At 39.8% G+C, this 23,513-nt stretch overlaps 1 protein-coding gene across 4 annotated transcripts in view; it reads left to right on the top strand.

The window, feature by feature from the left end:
• The first annotated feature begins 11,292 nt into the window (after positions 1–11,292).
• The window catches only part of CEP85 (centrosomal protein 85), a 35,421-nt gene continuing 23,200 nt past the window's right edge, over positions 11,293–23,513 (top strand). For 3 of the 4 annotated variants that reach the window (XM_074218030.1, XM_074218029.1, XM_074218031.1), the window contains exons 1-2: positions 11,341–11,446; positions 19,155–19,228. In XM_074218030.1, coding sequence (XP_074074131.1) covers positions 19,174–19,228 — 55 coding nt within the window. In that variant the 5' untranslated portion in view covers positions 11,341–11,446; positions 19,155–19,173. Of the gene's footprint in view, positions 11,447–19,154; positions 19,229–23,513 lie in introns of all 4 variants that reach the window. The other variant, XM_074218032.1, reaches the window with a different exon arrangement.

Below are 23,513 nucleotides of genomic sequence, written 5' to 3'. Positions count from 1 at the left end.
TCATGATCAGGAAAAGAGCCTTGACAGCATTTTCAAAGAATTATTACAAGAAAATTGTCCTGACATCATAGAAGCAGAGGGAAAAATAGAAATGGAGAGAATCCACCGATCTCCTCGAGAAAGAGATCCAAAAAAAAACAACCCCCAGGAATATTACACCCAAGTTCTGGAACTCCCAAGTCAAAGAGAAAATATTACAAGCCAGAAGGACACAGTTCAAATATCATGGAGCTGCAGTCAGGATCACACAGGACTTAGCAGCAACTACATTAAAAGCTCATAGGGCTTGGAATATAATATACCAGAAGGCAAAAGAGCTTAGAATGCAACCAAGAATCAACTACCCAGCAAGGCTGAATGTCCTCTTCCAGGGAAAAAGATGGACTTTCAATGAACCAGGGGAATTTCAAATGATCCTGTTGGAAGAGAAGGTTTTATCTTCAGATACAGGACTCAGGTGAAGCATAGAGATTGAAGGAGAAGGGGAAAATATGAGGGACTTGATGATGAACTGTATGTATTCCGGCATAGAAAAATGACACTGATAATACTCATATGAACCTTCTCAGTTAATAGAGCAGGTAAAAGGAGCTTTTATAGATGAAGCACAGGAGAAAACTGAATTTGAAGATATATTGTAGTATAAAAATGGAGTCAATAGATAAAAGGGAAATGTAATGGGAGAAAGAAAAAGGAGAGGAAGAATAGGCTAAGATATTTCATATAATAAGGTTTTTCTTTATTACAATGAGCTATTGCAATGATATGGAAGCGGGGGAAGGAGAGGGGAATGAGGGAATCTTTGCCCTCATCAGAGGTGGCTAGGAGAGGAAACAACATATATACTCAATGGGGTATAGGCATCTGTAGTAAGAAGGAGAGAAGAGGGACAGGGGGAAGGGGGGGGTATGTTGTGTCATATGTATTCCAGGCTAAGAGCTATGAAGGGTTAACACAGAAATAGTTATGTGCTTTAACAAGCAAGATGTACTTCAGAGCTTAGATAAGGGAGTAGCTGCATGTCTGAGCTAACAAGGTGTATTCCCAGGCTCAGACAGATAGCGCATTCTGAGATAATTACCTTCTGCACTCTGTTTATCAAATCACTGTTTGGTTCTCAAAACAATCTGCATTCTGTTTATCAAAATACTGTTTGGTTCTCAAAACAATCACCTAAAACATACACAAGGATATGCATGTGAAAAAAATGCTTGCTAAAACGCTTATGTAATTGGTTACGTAAATATAGAGTATAAAAGTATGTATCCTGTGATCAATAAACGAACCAGCTTATACATCATATTGATGTTGGCCTGAGTTCCCTCCCCGGGACTCGACAGGGGTATGTGAGTGATAGAAGAGAGGATGGACCATGGTGGGAGAGTGGTCAGATATAACACATTTTCTTTTTTACTTCTTGCAAGTGGCTGGGATTGGATGGCCTGTCCATGACCATAGGGCCGGGTGGATGCTGGGTAAGTGGTGGTATGTGGGTTCAGGGCCTCTTGGCCCCAGGGCTGGGGATCTGTTTGCTGCACCACTCAACTACCCTACAGCAGAGTCAGAGTGAAAGGAGAGAGAAAATACAGTACATGGTAGTAGAGAAGTATGAATGGAGGGAGTTGCAATCAGCAATGGCAAAGGTGTTAAAATATGGAAGTAACTTTTGTGATGGACTTATCCCAAAGAATGTGATCCACCCACAACAGAGCTGGTGGCAGTAGAACACAGACTGAAGCACATTTATTATTATTATTATTATTATTATTTTCTGGGGGGTGTTGCAGGGCAAATGGAATTGGGTGGCCTGCCTGGGGCCACACAGCTAGGTGATTGTTGGATGTCTGAGGCCCAATTTGGACCTGGGTGTTCCTGGCTCAAGGGCCAGTGATCCGTCTGCCACCCAGCTGCCACCAATATTATTATTATTACTATTTTATTTTGGGTCTTTTTTTTTGGTTTTTTTTAGGGCAATGGGGTTGTGGTAGCTTGCATGGGGTCACATAGCTGGGTGATTGTTGGGTGTCTGGGGCTGGATTTGGGCTCGGGTGCTCCTGGCTCTGGCCCAGTGCTCTGTCCACTGTGCCACCTGGCCACACCTACTATTATTATTATTGTTATTATTATTTTAATTTTTTTCTCTCCCCTTTATCACTTATGCAGGTCTATATTTTCTTGGGGGGAGGGGGTATTATGTTTACTCTTAAGCAAGAATATTTTAGTAATGTATATAAAAAAACATTATTTGTATAAAATAAGAACAAATAAAGAAAAAGAAAAAAGAAAAAAAGAAAAGAGCCAACTCTATTACAGTTGGTCACCACACAATGTTGCTGTTTATGTACACTACGTTCTCCTGGTTCAGCTCACTTCATTCAACATCTGTTCATGTAAGTTTTTCTAGGATTTTCTGAAATCCACCTACTCATGATTTCTTTTTTTTAAATTTATTTATTTTCATTCATTTGTACATGCATATATCCAAGTTACAAAATTTCCCTCCACCCTCCTTTTCTCAACCCTCTCCCCTCAGCAGGGATCAGTCAGGTTAGCATTTTACCTACATATTTTGTTAAACATATTTACAAATTAATAATTTATGACATGAGGAATTAAGATTAAGGGAAAGGGATACATAAGAGATAATTTTTATAAAGTGTTCATCAGATTCAGAAGGGGTTTTTTTCCGGTGTGTTTTGTTTTTCTTCCTCTGGCTGAGGATAATATAGTCCAAAACCAGTTAAATAGTTATCTTAGCTCTCTGGACTGTTGAGATGAGTGCTTACATCAAGGTTGTTCATCTCATAAAGTTGTTGATGTGTACATTGTTCTCTTGGCTCTACTCCCTTCGCTTAGCATCAGATCCCATAAGTCATTCCATACTTCTCTAGAGTCCAACCATTTATGGTTTCTTATAGAACATAATAATCCATAGTATTCATCTACCATCATTTGTTTAGGCATTCCCCAATTGATGGACATCCCCTCAATTTCCAATTCTTTGCCATTACGAAAAGAGTTGCTATGAATATTTTGGAACATGTAGGACTTCTCTCTTTTTTTAATGATCTCCTTGGGGTACAGACCTAGTAGGGAGGGATATTGCTGGATCGAAGCATATACACAGTATACTTGTTCAATAGTTTCCTTACTTTCTTTTTTTTTTTTTTTAGATTTTTCAAGACAATGGGGTTAAGTGGCTTGCCCAAGGCCACACAGCTAGGTAATTATTAAATGTCTGAGGCTAGATTTGAGGTTGCAAGGCAATGGGTTTATGTAACCTTTTTTTTTTAAGGTTTTTGCAAGGCAAACGGGGTTAAGTGGCTTGCCCAAGGCCACACAGCTAGGTAATTCTTAAGTGTCTGAGACCGGATTTGAACTCAGGTACTCCTGACTCCAGGGCCAGTGCTTTATCCACTGTGCCACCTAGCCACCCCTAGAAGGAGCTTTTATAGATGAAGCACAGGAGAAAGCTGAATTTGAAGATAAAATATGGTGTAAAAATGGAGTCACTAGAAAAAAGGGAAATATAATGGGAGAAAGAAAAGGGGGGGGAAACAGGCCAAGCATTTCATATAATAAGATTTTTCTTTATTATAATGAGCTATTGCAATGATATGGAAAGGGGGATGAGGGAATCTTTGCTCTCATCAGAGGTGGCTAGGAGAGGTGTGGGGGTCCAGCCTCCGCGGGGTCCTTGGAACCTGACAGGAGGGATAGGGTCAGCAAAATGAGTTGAGTCAACAAGTGGGTAAAGGCAGGAGCAGGTTGACTGACTGTCAGCTGCTTGGATTTATTTTTATAGTTTCAGAATCATGCATGTTTTAAGCAAACAAGCTAAGATCATTTCCTTGGTTACAAAAGTGTACAATTTCCATCATCAATCATATATTTCATATGGTTACAAGTTTTAATCATGTGATTACAAGTTTAAGTAATAATCATATAGTTAATTGATTTCTTATCCCTACTCAGACCATGATGACCTCAACGTGTCTGTTATCTTATTTATTACTACATTGTATAAGTGTTCATCCATTTAAAGTTATTAATTAAGCAATTCTTTTAATGGAAAGTTTTTTATATTTTTTGTGTAAGTAATGTTTTTCGATACACTTCCTTAACAATCTATAGTGAGGGTCTTTATGTTTGTCCACCCATCCGTTAACTCTTACAGTAATCAATTTTTCTTTCAGGCCTTGTTGGTAGAAGCCACAGTTTCTGTGCCTTTTTTATTCTTTCCCATGAAACTAAGGCTGCTGGAGTTCACATATCCGTCACCTGTACTATTTTCTCACCATCTTTTTCATATATTCCTGTGTATGGTAAGGGGGGGCAAAACTATTAATTTCCCTGGAATTCTATCTGACCCATCTTGTATCTATTTTCCCTGTATATATTCTGACATCTCCTTGGAATTCCCAGTGTTGGGTTTTCCAGAGATTTCATAATGTTGAAGCCTTTTGTATGCCTCAGGGAGAGGCAGTCCTGTTAAATTTGGACAGAGTTTACAATTTGTTTTATTCAAGGGATTTTTCTGAAATCCTTCCTTTATAGTCATTCCAGTATTAGGGTTGAGTAAATATGGTAATCAATAATAAACCTATAAATATTGGTATGCATGAAATCCCTATATATATTGAAGAAGGAAATGTTGTTGCATCAGGCAGTGTGACTGCCTTGAGTCTTCTTGCTGTGACTGTATCAAACAGCTTAGAGACCCTGGCTCCCAACAGAGAGGAAACAGCATATATACTCAATGGGGTATAGACATCTGGAGTAAGAAGGAGGGGGGGGGAACAGGGGGAAGGGGGGAATGTGAGTGATGGAGGAGAGGATGGACCATGGGGGGGAGAGTGGTCAGATATAACACATTTTCTTTTTTACTTCTTGCAAGGGGCTGGGATTGGATGGCCTGTCTGGGACCATAGGGCCAGGTGGAAGCTGGGCCTAAGGGGTGGTAGGGGGGCTCAGGGTCTTTTGGCCCCAGGGCCGGGGATTGTCTGCTGAGACACTCAGCTACCCTACAGAAGAGTCAGTGAAAGGAGAGAGAAAATATAGCACATGGTAGTGGAGAAATACAAAAGGAGGGAGTTGCAATTAGCAATGGCAACAGTGGAAAAATATGGAAGTAACTTTTGTGATGGACTTATCACAAAGAATGTGATCCACCCGTGACAGAGTTGTTGGTGTTGGAACACAGATGGAAGCACATTGTTTATTATTATTATTTGGGGGGGTGCAGGGCAAATGGGGCTGGGTGGCCTGCCTGGGACCACATAGCAGGGTGATTGTTGGGTGTCTGAGGCTGGATTTGGACCCGGGTGCTCCTGGCTCAAGGGCCAGTGATCTGTCCACCACCCAGCTGCTCCCTATTATTACTATTTTATTTTAGGCCTTTTTTTTTGTATTTTTATGGTTTTTGCAGGGCAGTAGGGTTGGGGTAGTTTGCATGTCACACAGCTGGGTGATTGTTGGGTGTACAGGGCCGGATATGGGTTCGGGTGCTCCTGGCTCCAGGGCTGGTGCTCCGTCCACTGCATCACCTGGCCATACCTACAATTATTACTATTATTTTTTTTAATTTTAATTTTTTTCTCTCCCCTTTACTTTATCGCTCAAGCGAGTCTATATTTTTTGGGGGGTATTTTGTTTACTCTTAAACAAGAATATTTTATTAATGTATAAAAAACATTATTTGGGGGCGGCTAGGTGGCATAATAGATAAAGCACCAGCCTTGGAGTCAGGAGTACCTGGATTCAAATCTGGGCTCAGACACTTAATAATTACCTAGCTGTGTGGCCTTGGGCCATGTAACCCCATTTGCCTTGCAAAAAAAAAACAAAACCTAAAAAACCCCAAAAAACATTATTTGTACAAAATGAGAATAAATATTAAATTAAAAAAAGAACTATTTTACCCTTTTGTTCTAGAATATTAGGCAGTTTTTCTTGATAAATTACTGAAAGATATTGTCTAGGCTGTTTTTTTAACATGGCTTTCAAGACCACCAATAATCTTAAATTATCTCTCCTTGATCTATTTTCCAGGTAGACTGTTTTTCCTATATTTTACATTTTCTTCCTCTCCCCCCACCCATCTTTTGATTTTGTTTGATGAATTCTTGATGTCTTATAGAATCATTAGCTTTCACTTCTTCAATTCTAATTTTTAAGGATTTTCTTCAGTTAGTTTTTGTATTTCCTTTTCCATTTGGTTAATTTTATCTTTAAAGGTTTTGGCTTTTTCAGTCAGTTTTTGAGCTTCCATTTCTAAGCTCTTGACTTTTTTTTTTATAATTATCATTTCGTTTCCTGGTTTTCTTCTACCTCTCTTACTTGATTTTTAAAATCTTTTTTTGAGTTCTTCCAAGAGGACTTTTCTGGACTTGAGATCAATTCATAATGCTTCAAAGTTTCACATGTATTTTTTGTCACTGCTTTCCTCTTCTGAGATGGCATTTTGATCTTCCCTGTAACCATTGTAGTTTTCTATGGTTAGGACTCTTTTTTGTTTTTTTGCTCATTTTTAAAGTTGAGTTCTACTCCTGGGGCACAGGGTACATAGTCTCAACCTTCTTGTAAAGGGGGCCAAGGGTCTGGTCACAGGCTGTCCAAACTGGGGCCTCAGGTGTTGTGTCATATGTATTCCAGGCTAAGAGCTATGAAGGGTTAACACAGAAATAGTTATATGCTTTAACAAGCAAGATGTGCTTCAGAGCTTAGACAAGGGAGTAGCTTCATGTCTGAGCTAAGGAGGTACATTCCCAGGCTCAGATAGATAGCGCATTCTGAGATAATTACCTTCTGCACTCTGTTTATCAAATCACTGTTTGGTTCTCAAAACAATATTCACTCTGTTTATCAAAACACTGTTTGGTTCTCAAAACAATCACCTAAGACATACACAAGGTATGCATGTGAAAAAAATGCTTGCTAAAACGCTTATGTAATTGGTTACGTAAATGTAGAGTATAAAAGTATGTATCCTGTGATCAATAAACGAACCAGCTTATGCATCATATTGATGTCGGCCTGGGTTCCCTCCTCCGGACTCGACACTCAGGTGCTGGCAATTTGCTCTGAGTCAGGGTTGCCCAACCTAGTCCCCACCTGTTGTACCAGCATTATTGAACTTGCAGTATGTCTTCTGTGCTGGGTCTAGGGTCCTCAATGCTGGCCTGCTGACTCTGCCTCCACTGGGCTGTGTTCCCGTGAGAGAGACCTTTCCTGAAGTCCCTCAAAGATAATCTTGTGCTGAAAAATTGTTTTCCTTCATCTTTTTGTAGGTTCTGTCATTCCAGTGTCTGTTTTGAGGCTTCATTTAAAGAGGGAAACTGGGAAAAACTCAGGAAACTTCTTACTTCTCTCCATCATCTTGGCTTCATCCTTCTCTCCAAGAATGTAATTTTTTTTAGTTTTTTTTTGCAAGGCAATGGGGTCAAGTGACTTGCCCAAGTCCACACAGCTAGGTCATTATTAAGTGTCTGAGGCTGGATTTGAACTCAGGTCCTCCTGACTCCAGGGCCAGTGCTCTATCCACTGTGCCACCTAGTTGCTCCAAGAATGTAATTTTCAATAAACAAAAATAATAATAAAGAAAAAGTGTTCTCTTGGGAAAACCTTAAGGAGGTATGAGAAAATGACTGGTCAATCTTACAAACACACTAATAAAATTTGGAAGATGAATAGGAGATAAGAACTGAATTCAAGGGTATGGTGTGATCCTGTAAGAATGCCAAGAGCCAGGGTGGCTAGGTGGCGTAGTGGATAGAGTACAGGCCCTGGAGTCAGGAGGACCTGAGTTCAAATCCAGCCTCAGACACTTAATAATGACCTAGCTGTGTGACCTTGGGCAAGCCACTTGACCCCATTTGCCTTGCAAAAAAAACCCTAAAAAAAAAGAATGTCAAGAGCTGGGGCAGCCAAGTGATATATAGATAATAGAGCACCGGCCCTTGAGTCAGGAGGACCTGAGTTCAAATCCAAACTCAGACAATACTTAACTGTGTGATCTTGGGCAAGTCACTTAATTCCTAGCCTTGCAAAAAGAAAGAAAGAATGTCAACAGCTTTCAAGTTCCTGAGAACATAAGGCTATTTATAAATGGTAATGGAACTATAAATATTTATAACTATAAGCATTTGTAAACATTAGTAGCACATAGCACTGAATAGTGGATTAACTGTAATGACCTTTAAAAGTCTGTGAAGAATAAGGTGCCAAAGGATTGGAAAAGAGTGATTATTACCCCAATTTTTTTTTTCAAATAGAAGAATAGAGCCAGAAAACTCTAGGCCAGTGAGCTTGAATCTGATTCCTGGAGGAAATTCTGGAACATATTATTAAAGGGATGGTTTGTAACCACAGTGTTCCAAAGAAGCTGGATGACATCACAGAAAATAGGTCATGCTAGACCAAATCTTCTCTTTTTTTGTATAATTCTAAGATTGGAAAATGAGAGAAATGCCAAAAGTCTAATTTGCCTAGATTTCAGAAAGTTATTTAACAAAATTTCTCATATTATTTCAGGAAATGTGTTAGAATGACTGGTCCCAAAAAGTAGTATTAATGAGTCAAAGTCAATTTGAGAAGGATCTTTGTTGGAGTGCCCCAGAGCATAGATGAAGGTGTAATTATTATATATTCCAACTTTGTAAAACTTGCAAAACTAAGAATGACATCTAACACACTAGATGTTGGAATCCAAAAAGTTCTCAACAGGCTAGCAGGATGGATTAAATCTGAGATGATGAAATATAATAATGTAACATTTTATATGTAGATGCAGAAAATCAGCTCCATAAATATAAGATGGGAAGAAGCAGGACTAGAGAGCAATTCATCTTCAAAAGACCTTGGGTTTTTAGAGGACTATAAGCTCCGTAGGAATCAACTATATGATATGATAGTCAAAAATATTAATGCAACCTTGAGCTGTGCTAAGAGAGGCAGTCCTAAGGAAGTAATAATCATTCTGCCTTGGTCTAAGCTCATCCTCCACTGTAGGAAGGACATTAGTAAAGAAGGGAGTGGGTGACCAGGATAGTAACCGGGATCATTAATGTTACATCATATGAGAATTGAAGTCGTTGGGATTTTAAGCCTGCAACAGAAGAATGGCTGGCTTTAAGTATTTGAAGGCTTATCATATGGTAGCAAGAATAAACTTGTTCTTGATGTTCCCATATAAATGATATGGAAAATGAATACTGTACATATTTGACTCTATGTAAGGAAATACTAACTATTGCCTCTATCCAAAAGCAGAATGTGATGCATTCTCAATAAAGATCTTCATCCAAGCTCAGGCTGGATGGTCACTTGTCTGTTATGTGGTAGTGAATATTCATTTAGGATTAGATAGACGCAGAGATCTCTTTCAGTTCTAAAGTTCTCATTTTAAACCTTATTTTACATTACCCTCTACACATGGTATGTGTTGTACAACTGGACTACCAACTGGTTTTGTATTTTACATTCTTTCTTTCACCTCTATATAATAGCTTGAATAATTCCTAAAGCCTGGAATATATCGACTCCTCACTTCCGCCTCTCTAGAATTCTAATCTTTCTCTAATGTTCAGCTCCAGTGCCTCTCCTCCTTTAAGATTTCTTTCGTCTTACATCAATCCTACTCCCTTGTTTTGAATTTAGGAGACTACTATCAGGATTAGTTGTTTCTCAGTATTTTGTTATTGTAGTTGTTGATATGGTTTGGGGGGGAGGGACCACAAACACAAAAAAGACATCCAGGCACATGTTCTTCCAATGATGAACTTAAGTTCTGAGTCACCATTCCACTGGGAGATGAGGATAAGGAGGAAGAGAGGGAAATCTAACCAAGAAGGCAGAATCCCTCAAACCTTGTCATCACAATAAGAAAATAGAACTTTTTTTTAAATGTACGCCTTTTTTTTTAAATGAACAAAAAACTGTTTTTTTCCCTATCCCATTTCTTCCCCTATTAAAAATAATTTGTAGGGGCGGCTAGGTGGCGCAGTGGATAGAGCACTGGCCCTGGAGTCAGGAGTACCTGAGTTCAAATTTGACCTCAGACACTTAATTATTACCTAGCTGCGTGGCCTTGGGCAAGCCACTTAACCCCATTTGCCTTGCAAAAACCTAAAAATAAAATTAACATGTAATTCAGAGTCAAGCAAAACAGATCCCCACATTGTTCATGTCTATGTTTAGATGCCCTCTCTCTGTTTCAGGCAGAAAGCAGGTCTTGTAGAACTGTAGCTAATCATTGCATCAAATATAATTTTAGAATTATGTTTTTATATATTTATATTTAGAACTATAAAAATAAAATTTTCAGAGTAGATTCTTTTCAATGTCTTGAAGATTGTTCCTGTATGCTCACTTCATTCTTCATCAGTTCACATGAGTATTCCTGTTTTTCTGAAGTGTTCCTTTTCCTAATTTTTTATGGCTGGGTGGCGGTGGATAGTTCAAATCCGGACTCAAACACTTAATCATGACCTAGCTGTGTGACCTTGGGCGAGTCACCTAACCCCATTGCCTTGCAAAAAAAACCCAACTAATTTTTTTTTTTTGCAAGGCAATGGGGTTAAGCGATTTGCCCAAGGCCACGCAGCTAGGTCACTATTGAGTGTCCGAGGCCGCATTTGAACTGAGGTGCTCCGGACTCCAGGGCCGGTGCTCTATCCACTGCGCCACCCAACTAATTTCTTATGGTACGTTGTGATAGCATTTATAATAAATGCTTTATAAGCGTGCTCCTCAATCACATAAATACAATGTAAGGACCCCCTGCCTCCAACCTCCGCCTCCTTCCCTCTTGGGCAGGGAAGCTGAGGCCCCGAGCGATGTCAAGTCTCGGGGGGTTGGGGGGCACTTGAAGCCGGGGCCGGGGCAGGTGATTCTCCCCGGGCTTCGCCGGAAAAGGCCCCGATGTCGGGAGTCTCGAGGCAGAGGGCCGGGAGGGAGGCGGCGCCGGGGGGCGGCCTGGGGTCGCCTCGTGCCCGGACCCGGCGAGGCCCCTAATGAGGCCGCTCACCGGCACGGACGGGGATGGGGTCCATTCTCGACCTCCCTTTCAGAGCCGGAGGACCATCTCCAAGCGCCACCCCAGTCCCCGACGCTACCGCGACTCCGGGCTTTACCTGCCGCAGCTCCTGCCCTCGGCGGCGCGTCCCGGCTCCCGGCGGGGCCCAGCTGCTACGGGCAGCGCTTAGGGCCAGTTTCAAGGAAAAGCGTTTGCCGTTCCCGCCGCCGGGCGCAGAGACCCGTGGCCGGGGGCGGGGCCGGGAGCGAGCGCCGCCCTCCGATTGGCGGAGGCTGACTGAAGGGGGCGGGGCGGGGGCGGCGCGCGCTCTCCGAGGCGCGGTCGCGTGCGGCTCTAACGGCCGTTGGAGACGGGAAGGCGCCCTCGCTCCGTCTCGGTGCCGGAGCTGCCCCCTTCCGTCCTGTCCTCTGGGTGAGTAGCCCTTTCCAGAGAGGGGGACACCCCGGGGCCCGAGTCCTCCCAGCCTCCGTCGCTGCCCTTGGCCGGGCCGCGGGGACCTCGGAGCCCCTTGGAGCGAGGGGAGGGAAGGGGAGCGCGGAAGGCAGGGCGCATGCGCAGAGCAGGAACGCCGCCAAATGTGGCCCCAGCCCGGTTTCCTCGCCCCCCGACCCGTGTAAACCGGGCCGGCCTCCTCACCTGGAGGCGTGCGGCTTACCTTGGGCGGCTGGGATTGAAGGCCCACCGGACTCCCCCCATTCAGTAGGGAAGCTGAGGCCCCGGAGTTGTCAAGTCTCAGGCTCCCCCCGGCGCCCCCCCCCCGCCGTTGCCCCTTCGCCACCGCTTTTTCTTGTTCTCCCTCTCCCTCACTTCCAGTTCACCACAGTCCGGGTTGACCCACTTGTGGATGGGAGTGCTTGGTGATGGATGGGGACGCGAACAATGGAACAGGACCCGGCCCCTGCCCTCCATCCGATTCACCTGGCAGAATTCTCCTCGCCCCCCGTCCCTCGCCTCTCCCGCTCCTCCTTTCCTCGCGCCTTTTCTTTAGTTTAGGCCCGAATCTTCATTTCCAACTTTTTTTTTTCTATTCCTCCCTCTCCTCAAAGAGAAGACATTGATATTCCTGTTTCTCCCAAGTCTTGGACTGGAATTCATTCACTAAATATTTATTCAGTTCCAATTATGTGGAGGTTCCTCGCTAGATGCTAGGAATAGAAAGATAAACATTTCATAATCCCTAACATCAAGGCGCTCACATTCTAGGAGAAGAGGAAATTTGACATATATACAGAGCTAAATATAATCCCAAACGGAGGTGATGGGGCAAAAGAAGAGAAGCAGACAAAATAGTGTTCTCGGAAAATTTGAGGATGAAGAGAGTGCTTAAATGAGGAACAGATCAGAAATCCCTCCCTTGGTTAACTTATACTGGATTTGTGTAGCTCTAAACTCATTTTAGGGAAATGTAATGTTTGGGAATAGATACGTTTATGAATAGTTGAGATGATGAAAATGGTGTGATAGTGTGAAATTCCTTCTGCTACTGTGTCAGCTGCTTATGTCTCCCTCTAAATTCTCTTCTGTCTACAGGGTCTTAGCAGCTGCAGGGACTGATGTTACCCAAAGATCACAACTTTTTAAAGAGGAAGGGTAGCAATTTGGTTTTGGTAGATAAGGAATTAGCAGGAGTCACAGAATCACAGATCCACTTTCACTAAGAATTTTATTTCATTTTCAATAGATACCTCACATGTATTTGGAGCTTAAAGGGAAGGACTCAGGGTAATAACTGCCACTATTTCCTCTACTGTGCTCAGACCCATGAATATTAGAGCCAGAGGAAACCTTACAAATAATCAAGTCTAGTTGAATAACAAGATGGTTTAGGATTCTGACCCTTACATTTCCTAGTCCTACAATCCTGAACAACTTACAACAACCTTTTTCAGTTTCCTCATTGGTAAAATGGGGATAATACTATTTCTACTACTTATTTCCGGTCCAATTAACGATAGTATTAATCATCTGCTAGGTGCCAGGTGCTAAATGTTTGTGTTAGAAAACCCAATCCCTGTCTTCAAAGAACTCTTAAACAAACTGAGGAGAAAACATGTAAATGGCTATGTACAAATGACATCTAGAGAGGATAAATTGATGGCAATTTTACAGGGATGATACTAGCAATAAGCAAGTTTGGAAAGAAGATAGGGTTTTAGCTGGAATCTTAAGAAAATCAGGGATATCTGATGGAGTTGAGGAGGGAGAGAATTACAGGTATGGGGGACAACTAGGAAAAAGTATGAGAGAGGTAGCAGTTGTTTAAGGAATGACTAGGACAGTACCACTGGATCACAGAATGTGCTGAGGGGAGTAAGATGTTAGAAAACTGGAAAGGTAGGAGGAGGCCAGGTTATATAAAAGGAGTTGATCAGGTTTTTATAACTGATGCTGGAAGTGAATTAATGAGAGATAGTAGTGTTAACTAAATGGGAGAGGGATGATATATGACAGTCTTAACTGGATCTTTCTAAAGGTAGGAAGTTAGTTAGCAGTGAAGAAGATCATCTGAGTGCAGGATTGACTGAAGTGGGGAAGGCTATCCAGCAGCTCTTGGTCCAGGTCTGTTCCAGATGTTGAAGGTCTGTATCAGATAATGATTGCCATAGAGGCAAAGGAGAGGTATATAAAGGTAGACTGGAGAGCATTGGGAACAGAGTAGATCTGGGTTTGAGATGGTGGAGTCAAGTTTGACATTAGGTTTCAGGCCATCCAGTCTTAAGAGGATGCCCAAAATAGTATTAGGAAAGTTATAAAGAGGGAAGAGTTTGGAGGAAAAAGATAATGAATTTGGTTTTGGACATGTTGCACATTTTTACAGGGTTATAGAAAAAGTGCTTTGTAAATTAATATACTTAGAAGCATGAGGTATTATATGACCTGGGTCTCTCCAACTTTCTTAATCTTGTAAGCAAGGAGCCCTTTTTTCCTTTGACCATCTGAGAAGAGGCTGAATTAAAGAAAATAACTTCAGTGAATAAGAGGAAAAGCAACAAGAACAACTCAGTGCAAAGCTCAAATGTTATTTACAAAGCCACAGAATTAGTTGTTTCTCAGGATCCTACCTCAGCCAATCTAAATCTCTTTTCCCTGGTTTGGCCCAAGCTCCCTACCCTTAAAGAAATTAGAAAATATTATTAAGCATCTACTTTCTGCAAAGCACTGCCCAGATATTGTACAAAAAATCAACCTTGATCTCTAGGGGTTTAATGAGAGACTTTCACCAGTTAGGACATCCTTACCCCCTCAATCTGAGAGAAATTTCCTTTTCCTCTAAAGCCTGATTTTATTCTATGTGGTATCCTGCAGACCTTCTGGAACTTTCAGACCTGACATTTGAAACCTGTGGAGAATTATTGTGATGAAATTTTGGAAAGAAACAACCCAGTGTACAAGGCACTGGGTCCCAAGTACAGCTTATGAAATCATCCCTACCGACATGACTTTGCATTTGAATGATGGAGACTATGGGAACCTAGAAAAAAGAGTCTTAACAATCATTAAGTTCCTCTCATATGCAAGACATTATGCTAAGTTATAGTGATACAAAAAGAGGCAAAAGGCAATACTGCTTAAGAATCTCAGTCAAAGGAAACTGTGCAAATAAATGTGTAAAAAAAAAAAGACAAGCTGGGCAGCTAGGTGGTGCAATGGATAGAGCACTGGGCCTGGAGTCAGGAGTACCTGAGTTCAAATCCAGCCTCAGACACTTAATAATTACCTAGCTGTGTGGCCTTGGGCAAGCCACTTAATCCCATTGCCTTGCAAAAAAAAAAAAAAAGGACAAGCTGTATACAGGATAAAAAAAATAGGCACCAGAATTAAAAGGGTTTAGAAAAGACTTTTTGTAGAAGACATTTAAGGGAAACCAGGGAAACTAAAGGAGAAGGAGGAGGAAGAAATGAGGAAAAGCATTTCAGGTCTGGAGGAAACCAGAGGAAATTTCTGGAGCTGAGAGATGTCTTTGTTTTATTCTTTACTTTGTTTTATTCTACTCCAAGCACCCATGGAATAACAAGGAGGAAGTGTTAGTAGATCAGAGTATCTGAAGGGTGTGAAAATAAGAAGACTGGAAAAGTAGGCGGGGTCTGGGTTATGAATGCCAATCCAAGAATTTTGTATTTACTCCTGTAGGTGATAGGAAAGTGGTTAGGGTTTTAGAGGTTGAGTCAGAGTGCATATTGAAGTCCACAAGTATGAGGGAAGGAGTTGGGAGGAGAGAAAAAAAATTGAGAACCAGCAAGCAAACTTATTAGTGAGAAAGGCAGGAGAATGATCCTGGGGTCCAGAGATAGTAGTAGTTTCCAGGGTTGGGTGGTGGTTAAGAGTAGCATGGACCTCAAAGTCAATAAATAAAGGCACTGTGCAAGGGAGGAGTGAATGTTAGCGTTTTAGGGTGGAGATCAAGCAGGGAAGATGGTGTCTGAACAGCATCAGGAAGGGAGAGAGAGAGGGACAGGCTTAATGGAGAAGGCAAGTCCTGCTGGATTGTGGAGTGAGGGAGGGGAACAAATGTCCACTGGAGTTGGAGAGTAGTAGGTAGGGGCCAGTTTTAGTCCAGAGTTTAAAAGCTAACCAGAGGAGTTGATATTTTATTCTAGTGGCATTAGGGAGTCACTGAAGTTGGGTAGGTAAAGGAGTCACATGTGCTCAAGGAAAATGACTGGCAGCACTAGAATGGAATTGAGTAGTGAGGAAGGAGGGAAGATCAACTAGGAGGTGAGAGGTAATGAGAGCTGTGTACATGATGCAGCTGATTGTATGTTTGTTTAGTCATTTCAGTCAGTCACGTTCAACTCAACACTTTGTGGCCCCGTTTAGTGTTTTCTTGGCAAAGAGTATGGTTCATCATTTCCTTCTTTGACTCATTTTACAGATTCAGAAATATGGACAAAACAGTGAAGTGACTTGCTCAGGGTCATACAACTAGTGATTGTCTAAGGCCAGATTTAAATTCAGGGAGATGAGTCTTCTTGTCACCAGACTCAGCATTCTCTCCATTGCTTACACCTAATTGTCTGATGGAAAAGTAAGGAGCGCGGGATACTGCAGACGTTATAGTTAGGGAGGAGAGGTATTCTATGAATGATGAGGTAGCAAAGGTAGACTGAGAACAGTTAAAAGAGTTTAAATGAAATATAATCTCAGAGGGAAGAGAGGAAGGAAATTGGAATGGCTTCCTGGAAAAGGTGAGTTAAAATCCAAATCCTGAAAAGGGAGCCAACCTAGAAGAGGCAGGTGAGGAAGTAGTGCAAAGTTAGTGTTTTGTGTAGGGTGCTTGGAGTGGAATAAACTGAAAGAGTTGGAAGGAGTCAGGCTATCTAGGAAACTGGATGATTTTAATATTTGGTCTTGATGTTAGCAGGAGGGCCACTTGGACCTGATAGGTTTAAGGAATGACATGGTCAGATCTGTGCTTTAGGAAAATCAATAGAAAGAGACTTTTGAAGCCCAATAATAGTTCAAGTAAAAGATGATGAGGGACCATTACTTTTATAAATAACTACTTAAAAAAAGGAAATTAAGCAAAAGATATTGAAATATATAAGAGAGATTAAAGATAATTGACTTAGTTCTTCTGCCCAGGAATGTTCTTTTCCAGAGGCTGAATTGTACAAACTTTTTCTATTGATATAGTCAACTGGAATTTTGATTAGGTTGGTGATGTTGAAAATCTTGAATGTACCAATTAGGAGAAAACTGCAGAGGGCAGTAAAGTACATTCTTAAGAAAGTAGCATGTTTTGTTCTCTCCTAGGGTTAATTTTCCTTCTAGGGCCAATATCTTGGAGACCAAGTTGTCTCTGAAGTCCTCCATTTGCTCCTCAGTTCTTGTTTGTGGTCCTATAGTTTCCACAGAAGGATCCCATATTAGTTGGTTGTTGTCCTTTGTTATCATGGTCTACTAACCCCTAAGGAAAAAGTCTTAGGAATATCAGAACCAAAATCAAAAGATTTCACCAAAGATGCCTAAAAGGCTATTTTATGGAAAACTCATATGAGGCAAGTCCTTATATGGTTGTCAGAAGCAGCAATACTAAGATGTTTTCAAGATCCCTCTGAAGAACTTTGGAATTGATTGTGTGACATGGGAGACACTGGCACAAGTTGACCCAGCATGGCATGCCCTTATCAGGGAAGGTACTGTGTTTTATGAGCAGAGTAGAAGTAGCTCAAAAGAAACACAAAATGGGCATATTTAAAGAACCCACTTCAAATGTTCATATGGACTGTTTGCACATTCCAAACTTGTATCTGTTTGATCAGCCAGTTGGTCACACTGTATTACTATTTTTTGGTGGTGGTGGGGATTTATTAGTTTGTTTTTTTTATATAAAAATTTTATTTTATTTCTGACTATAAGATACTTTTTTTTTTTTTTTTTTTTTTTTAGCTTTTGCAAGGCAAGGGGTTAAGTGGCTTGCCCAAGGCCTTACAGCTAGGTAATTATTAAGTGTCTGAGGCTGGATTTGAACTCAGGTACTCCTGACTCCAGGGCCAGTGCTCTATCCACTGCGCCACCTAGCTGCCCCGATTTCTGACTATAAACAATAGTATTTTCTACTATCATTTTTTGTAAGGTTTTGAATTTTACAATTTTTTCCTCCCCCCCCCAGAAGGCAATCTGATAATCTTTACCTTGTTTCCATGCTATGTATTGATCAAAATTGAATGTGTTGAGAGAAATCCATGAAGAAGAAATAAACTATTAGAGATAGCACAATTATGTAGTACATAAGACAATTTTTTTATAAAAATTAAAGGTAATAATCTTTGGTCTTTGTTTAAACTCCACAGTTCTTTCTCTGGATATAGATGGTATTCTCTGTCACAGATAACCTAAAATTATCCTTGATTATTGCACTGCTGGAATGAGCAAGTCCATTAAGGTTGATCATCACCCCTATGTTGCTGTTAGGGTATACAATGTTCTTCTAGTTCTACTCATCTCAGCTCCGCATCAGTTCATGCACATTTTTCCAGGCTTCTCTGAAATCCCATCCTTCTTGATTTCTAATTGAACAATAGTGTTTCATAACATACATATACCACAATTTGTTTAGCCATTCCCTTGATGTAACTCCACTCTTAACATGGTAATGTTATTTTGGTCCTCTTGCAGAACAAAGGGTAACACCCAGTGTTTTTACTATACTAGACTCCTTTTTCATCTGTGGCTAGAGTTATTGGACCTCACTAAAAAGAGGAGATTGAGTTCAATAAATATTTTGATGATAATTTTATGACACGTATTAGATAATTTGAAATAGTTAAGTGGATAGAATATACTAGGCATAGAATCAGAAAGACTTAATCTTCATGAGTTCAAATTTGGCCTTAGCTGTGTGACCCTGGACATGTCAATAGGAAATAGCATCTCTGGTATTTTTGCCAAGAAAATCCTAGATGGGGATTACAAAGAGTTGAATATGAAACAACCTAACAAAAACAATTAAAATGAAATCAAGAGGGCAAGATTGGGAATGATAAAAATTGCTTTTGTTTGTATAAATATTTTTTCCCTTTTTTTCTTTATTTTTGCCTAATTATGTATAAAGATAGTTTTCAACATTCATTTTTTGTAAGATTTTTGAGTTCCATAATTTTCTTTCTCCCTCACTTCCCCCTCTTGACGGTGAGTAATCTGATATAGGTTATACATTTAGAACCATAACATAATATTGTGATGACAGGAGGGTTGGACTTGGAGTCAGAAGACTTGGTTTTTGTATCCTGACTCTTTATTAGCTGTGAAATTGGTTGATTTCCTCTATGAACTGAGGTCACTGTGCTACATATCATGTAGTCTTATGAGAAAAACCTAAATTTAACCTGTAGCAGTTAGGGCTTTTCAAATATTATCTCATTTGACCACTGCTATTATTGTTTTCTCCTTTTTCTAAAAAAGAAAAAATAGTTAAGGGAACTACTGTGCTCAAGTGAAATTATCTTTGAGAGAAGTATAATTTGTGTTTGAATATTCTTGGTGAAAGGGGCAAACTTCGCAATCAATTTTAGTTCAAAATGGATTAGATTATAATGATTTAAAAGTTTCTAAGTAAATGCATATAATGATTTAAAAGATACTAAGTGAACTCGTTGGTTGTTGATTGATTTCCCAGTTGATTGAAATCTCCCACGATGGCTGTGCAAGAGAAATACCTGGGTGGGAGGATTTCCCAAGCCAGTCCAAAAGGTAAATATTCCAAAGTTTTTTCCTACCAAATCTCAATCTTGGCTATATTCTTTCATTTCATTTGAGGGAATTCATTGAAAGTATAAGAACTGAAAAAAATCACATGGGTAATGTTTGAGTTGAATTATTATCTATGGAAAACTAAAGTCTGAATGGATATTGACATATATAAAAATTGTTGTGTTGTGCATTTTTAATGACGTTATTTGAAATAGCAAGCAGGTACTTCAGAGAGGAGGGTAGCACATATAGAATTATGTGAGATAGAAAATAGCACTATTGTTTACTGTATTCTATGTTGTTTTGTAGTCATATCGGGCAGCCTGTTGTCTCCTGTCCCACAAGGATCCAAATTCCAGTTGGATGCCAGTGTATTCTCGTGGCGTCATTGGAGATCTGAGAATTTAGCTCTTAAAGCATCCACTCCTCTATTTGTGAATTTTGCAGAGTTGCTTATGTGAGCTCATATGCCACATTCCAGAAGAGAAACAGCAGTTGTTTAAAAAAGTACCTCATTTGACAGCATAGCTGTATAATTCAATAACTATTTTCTCTTTGAAAAGTTTTGTTTTTTTAAGACACATTCCCATACCTCATGGAGGTTGTTGTCAAATAGTGTCATTTGTTAAGAACACAAAATAATGCAAAAATGTATGAAAGGTACAAAGAGATAAATGACATTATTAAAATGGGCAGAGTTAGCTTGAGTCAACCCTAGAAGTTAACAACAGATTCGTTTAAGTTTAAGTAGCAGAGTACATACATTATTGTATTTAAATCATTTCTTTTTCTTTTTTACTTTGTTCAAGAGCTTTTAAAATATTATCATTCATTAATTTCTTTTTTGAAAAAATCAGTTTTTTTTTTCACTTCATCTTTATCTCTCATTCATTTGCGAGGGGGGCTCTGTTTGGTGTTGACATTGCATAAGACATAAAGGAAAATCCCAGATTTCAAGATCTTTGATTTCATGTATAAATATATGTGCACGTGTATCCATATGTATCCATATATGTGTATGAAAAAGACATTTTTAAAAGACATGACCAAAAAAAACCCCTTATCTTTCTCCTAAATCCAATCCTTTTCTTAACTTCCCTGTTTTTTCCCAGGGTGCCATCATCTTTCTAGGCACCTAACTTCACAACTTCAGTATCATTTTTGACTCTTCTACCTCCATTATCTCCGACCACCACCCTAAGGCTAGTAGGTTTCTAATTGATCAACTTGTCTCAAGTCTATCCTTATTCAACCTGCTCTCCAAATATTAATATTTCTAAGACCGACCGTGTTGTTTCTCTGCTCAGAAAGTTCCAAGCACTCCTTATTGTCCCTAAAGTCAGATGCAAACTCTGTTTGATATTAAAAGACTCACAGTAAAAATTCATCCGAAGTTTCTGGGCTTCTCTCATACTAACTCCATCCTTTACTCCTCTTCCCCCCCCCTCATTTTTCATCTCCCATTCTGGCATCCTGCCCTTGAACAGGTTTCTTCCTCCCTCCTTTAGCTATTAGCCTCTCCCTACTGCAATTATTTGTAGCCTTGGGCAAGTCATTAATCTCCCTAGGTCTCAATTTCCTCATCTTTAAAATGAAGGACTTTTTAAATGACTTTCTCTTATATTTCACCTTGATGAGAAGAAATGATGGTGATTGAAGAGTATTAGTGTGGAAGACTCTGTTAGACCAAGTTGACATATGCTGAAATTCTATTTTCCGTATTCCAGCTTAATTCAACTTAAAAATTTTAAACCCCCTACTATGTACAGAGTGTGGTCAGAAGGGATTTAAAATGATACATAAGACAGAGTGCAGACAATGTGGAAAGATTGCAAAGTGTTTCACATGTATTATCTGATTTGTGAGTCTTTATCTTTTTATGTAAGGACTACTTTTTGTCTCCATTTTACAGATGAAGAAACTGAGGTTAAGAAATTAAATGACTTACAACTAATAAATCTGAGGCAGGATTTAAACCTAGGTCTTCATCACCCAATCAGACTTGGATTCAAATTGTACTTTATTAGCAATGTGATTGTAAACAATTTGGTTCATTTCCTTGAACTTCAGGGTTCTTTAGCTGTATAATGAGACTAATACTACTTATTCTTCCTATCTCATAGGGTTTTTATAAGGAAGTACTTCAAGCATTATAAAATATGGGAGTTATTGTTATCTATACCTCTTCTCTCAAGGAGTTTATAGTCAAGTAGATAGAATATGATATACATAAAAAACTAACAATTCAGGATTTCAGTAAAGGGGTGCTGTGCTAAATCACCAACCTTACTTTCTCCTCCAGAGCCATTTGGGTCCATTGGCCAGATGTGAATCAGGATGAGACTGAATTTGAACTCCAGTCACAACTCTTAAGGCTAATGCTCTATCCACTAGCTACCTAGCCTAGCTGCCACCTAGCTGCCCTTAATTATTATATAAGGTCTTGAGGGGGAAAAGATAATTTCCTATATGGCTTACATTAAAATCATCCAAAAATCCTAATTTCTTATTCTTTATTAGGCCCCAGTTTTGCAGACTGGTTGAGAGTGCGTTGGAAGTAGGAGACATAAATTCATCCGAAATGTTAGTCATTAGACCAGAAGAAAGAGAGCAGATGTAGCAGTCAGACTTTGTTCAAAACCACCTACTAGTACCACGATCTTGACGAAGTCATCTTCCTGAATCTTAGTTTAGTCATCTGTAATTGAAGGCGTTGGGCTAGATGGCCTCTGAAAGTCCTTCCAATTTAGGTCTATGATCCTTTCATGTGATGCAGAGATTGCTTCTGCTTAGAATTTAGAGGGCATTCTATGATCCAACTCTTAGGATTCTAGTATTTTGTTGTGTGTTAACTAAAATTTTGTCAACAGTCTTTTTTTTAAAATTCAAACTTGTGATTCTGTTGGGATTATGCAGGCAACAGGCAGCAAGACTTTTGAAAAGCCGGGCAGTTAGGTGGCAGCAGTAAATAGCACTGACCCTGGAGTCAGGAAGACCCGAGTTCAAATGCAGTCTCAGATACATGATAATTACCTAGCTGTGTGACCTTGGGCAAGTCACTTAACCCCATTGCCTTGCCAAAAAAAAGATACTCAATAAATAATAAATCAGTCCTGAAAAGTTAAAAAAAAAGAATTTTAAAAGGGATAACCCTTATTCCTTTCCCAATTTAGATTAGCAACTTAACGTTAATAATAGTGTTAGAAACTTGCCTGAGACTGGACCCAGAGCTAGTCTGGATTAGAGGCATTCTTAAACCTGTTTTACTGACTCAGAGACCAGTCCTCTACCCACTTGGCCATACTACCTTTCTTCAAAATGATTACAAAATCAAAATGGCATGCTAATTAGGCCAAAATAAAACTGATGATGGAAAAAGGCAATATGATATAGAAGAAAAAGGGTGTCTGGGACTCACATCAGGAAGCCCAAGTTCTGGCTTAGGTCTTACTTTACCACTACCAACAACTTTGTCTATGATAGTAGAGGAGATTAGTTTCACTCTTTGGGTCTGCTTCCTTAACTCTGAAATGAAGATTTTGAAATAAATGACCCTGAAAGTTCCTTTCAGCCTTATGGTTTTATTTTTTTTTTCTTTGTATTCTTAGCACATAGCACATTTTTACTTAGTAAGTTTTTTGTTTTTTGTTTTTTTTTTTGCAAGGCAAATGGAGTTAAGTGGCTTGCCCAAGGCCACACAGCTAAGTAATTATTAAGTGTCTGAGGCCAGATTTGAACCCAGGTACTCCTGACTCCAAGGCCAGTGCTCTATCCACTGTGCCACCTAGCCACCCCACTTAGTAAGTTTTTAAATGCTTGTTGATTGATTGATGGTTCAGGAATTTAATTTCTAAAACCTGAAACTCCTGAAAAATAGTACTTTTCATCTTGTATTTAACTGTATAGATATGTTATATTCTATAGCAGAAGGTAAGCTTGAAAAGTCAGGAACTTCTTTGTTTTGATTTTTTTTTTTGTCCCTATATTCTAGCAGATCTTGCACCCTCCTAGTCTAAATGTTTACTGAATGTTTAAATTTATTTGATTATTAGTTCCCTATTCACTAGCCCTCTGAATAAAATAGTAATAAACTGTTTAGACTATCTTTCTAGGTTTTCTAGACCCTGGTGGCTTCATTGATTTCTCCTGCTTTTTTCTGAATTGGAACCCTCTCTTATAACCCCATTAGTCACTTCACCATCCCGGGAGAATCCCAGGTTAATCCCTACTCTTGTCTGTACTTAATGTTTCTCTATCATCAAATGGGAAGTTTTCCCATCACCTG

The sequence above is a fragment of the Macrotis lagotis genome, chromosome 1 (assembly GCF_037893015.1).
Source record: "Macrotis lagotis isolate mMagLag1 chromosome 1, bilby.v1.9.chrom.fasta, whole genome shotgun sequence".
Classification (NCBI taxonomy): domain Eukaryota; kingdom Metazoa; phylum Chordata; class Mammalia; order Peramelemorphia; family Peramelidae; genus Macrotis; species Macrotis lagotis.
The sequence above is the reverse complement of the archived record's forward strand: the minus strand, read 5'-3'. Positions and strand labels throughout refer to the sequence as shown.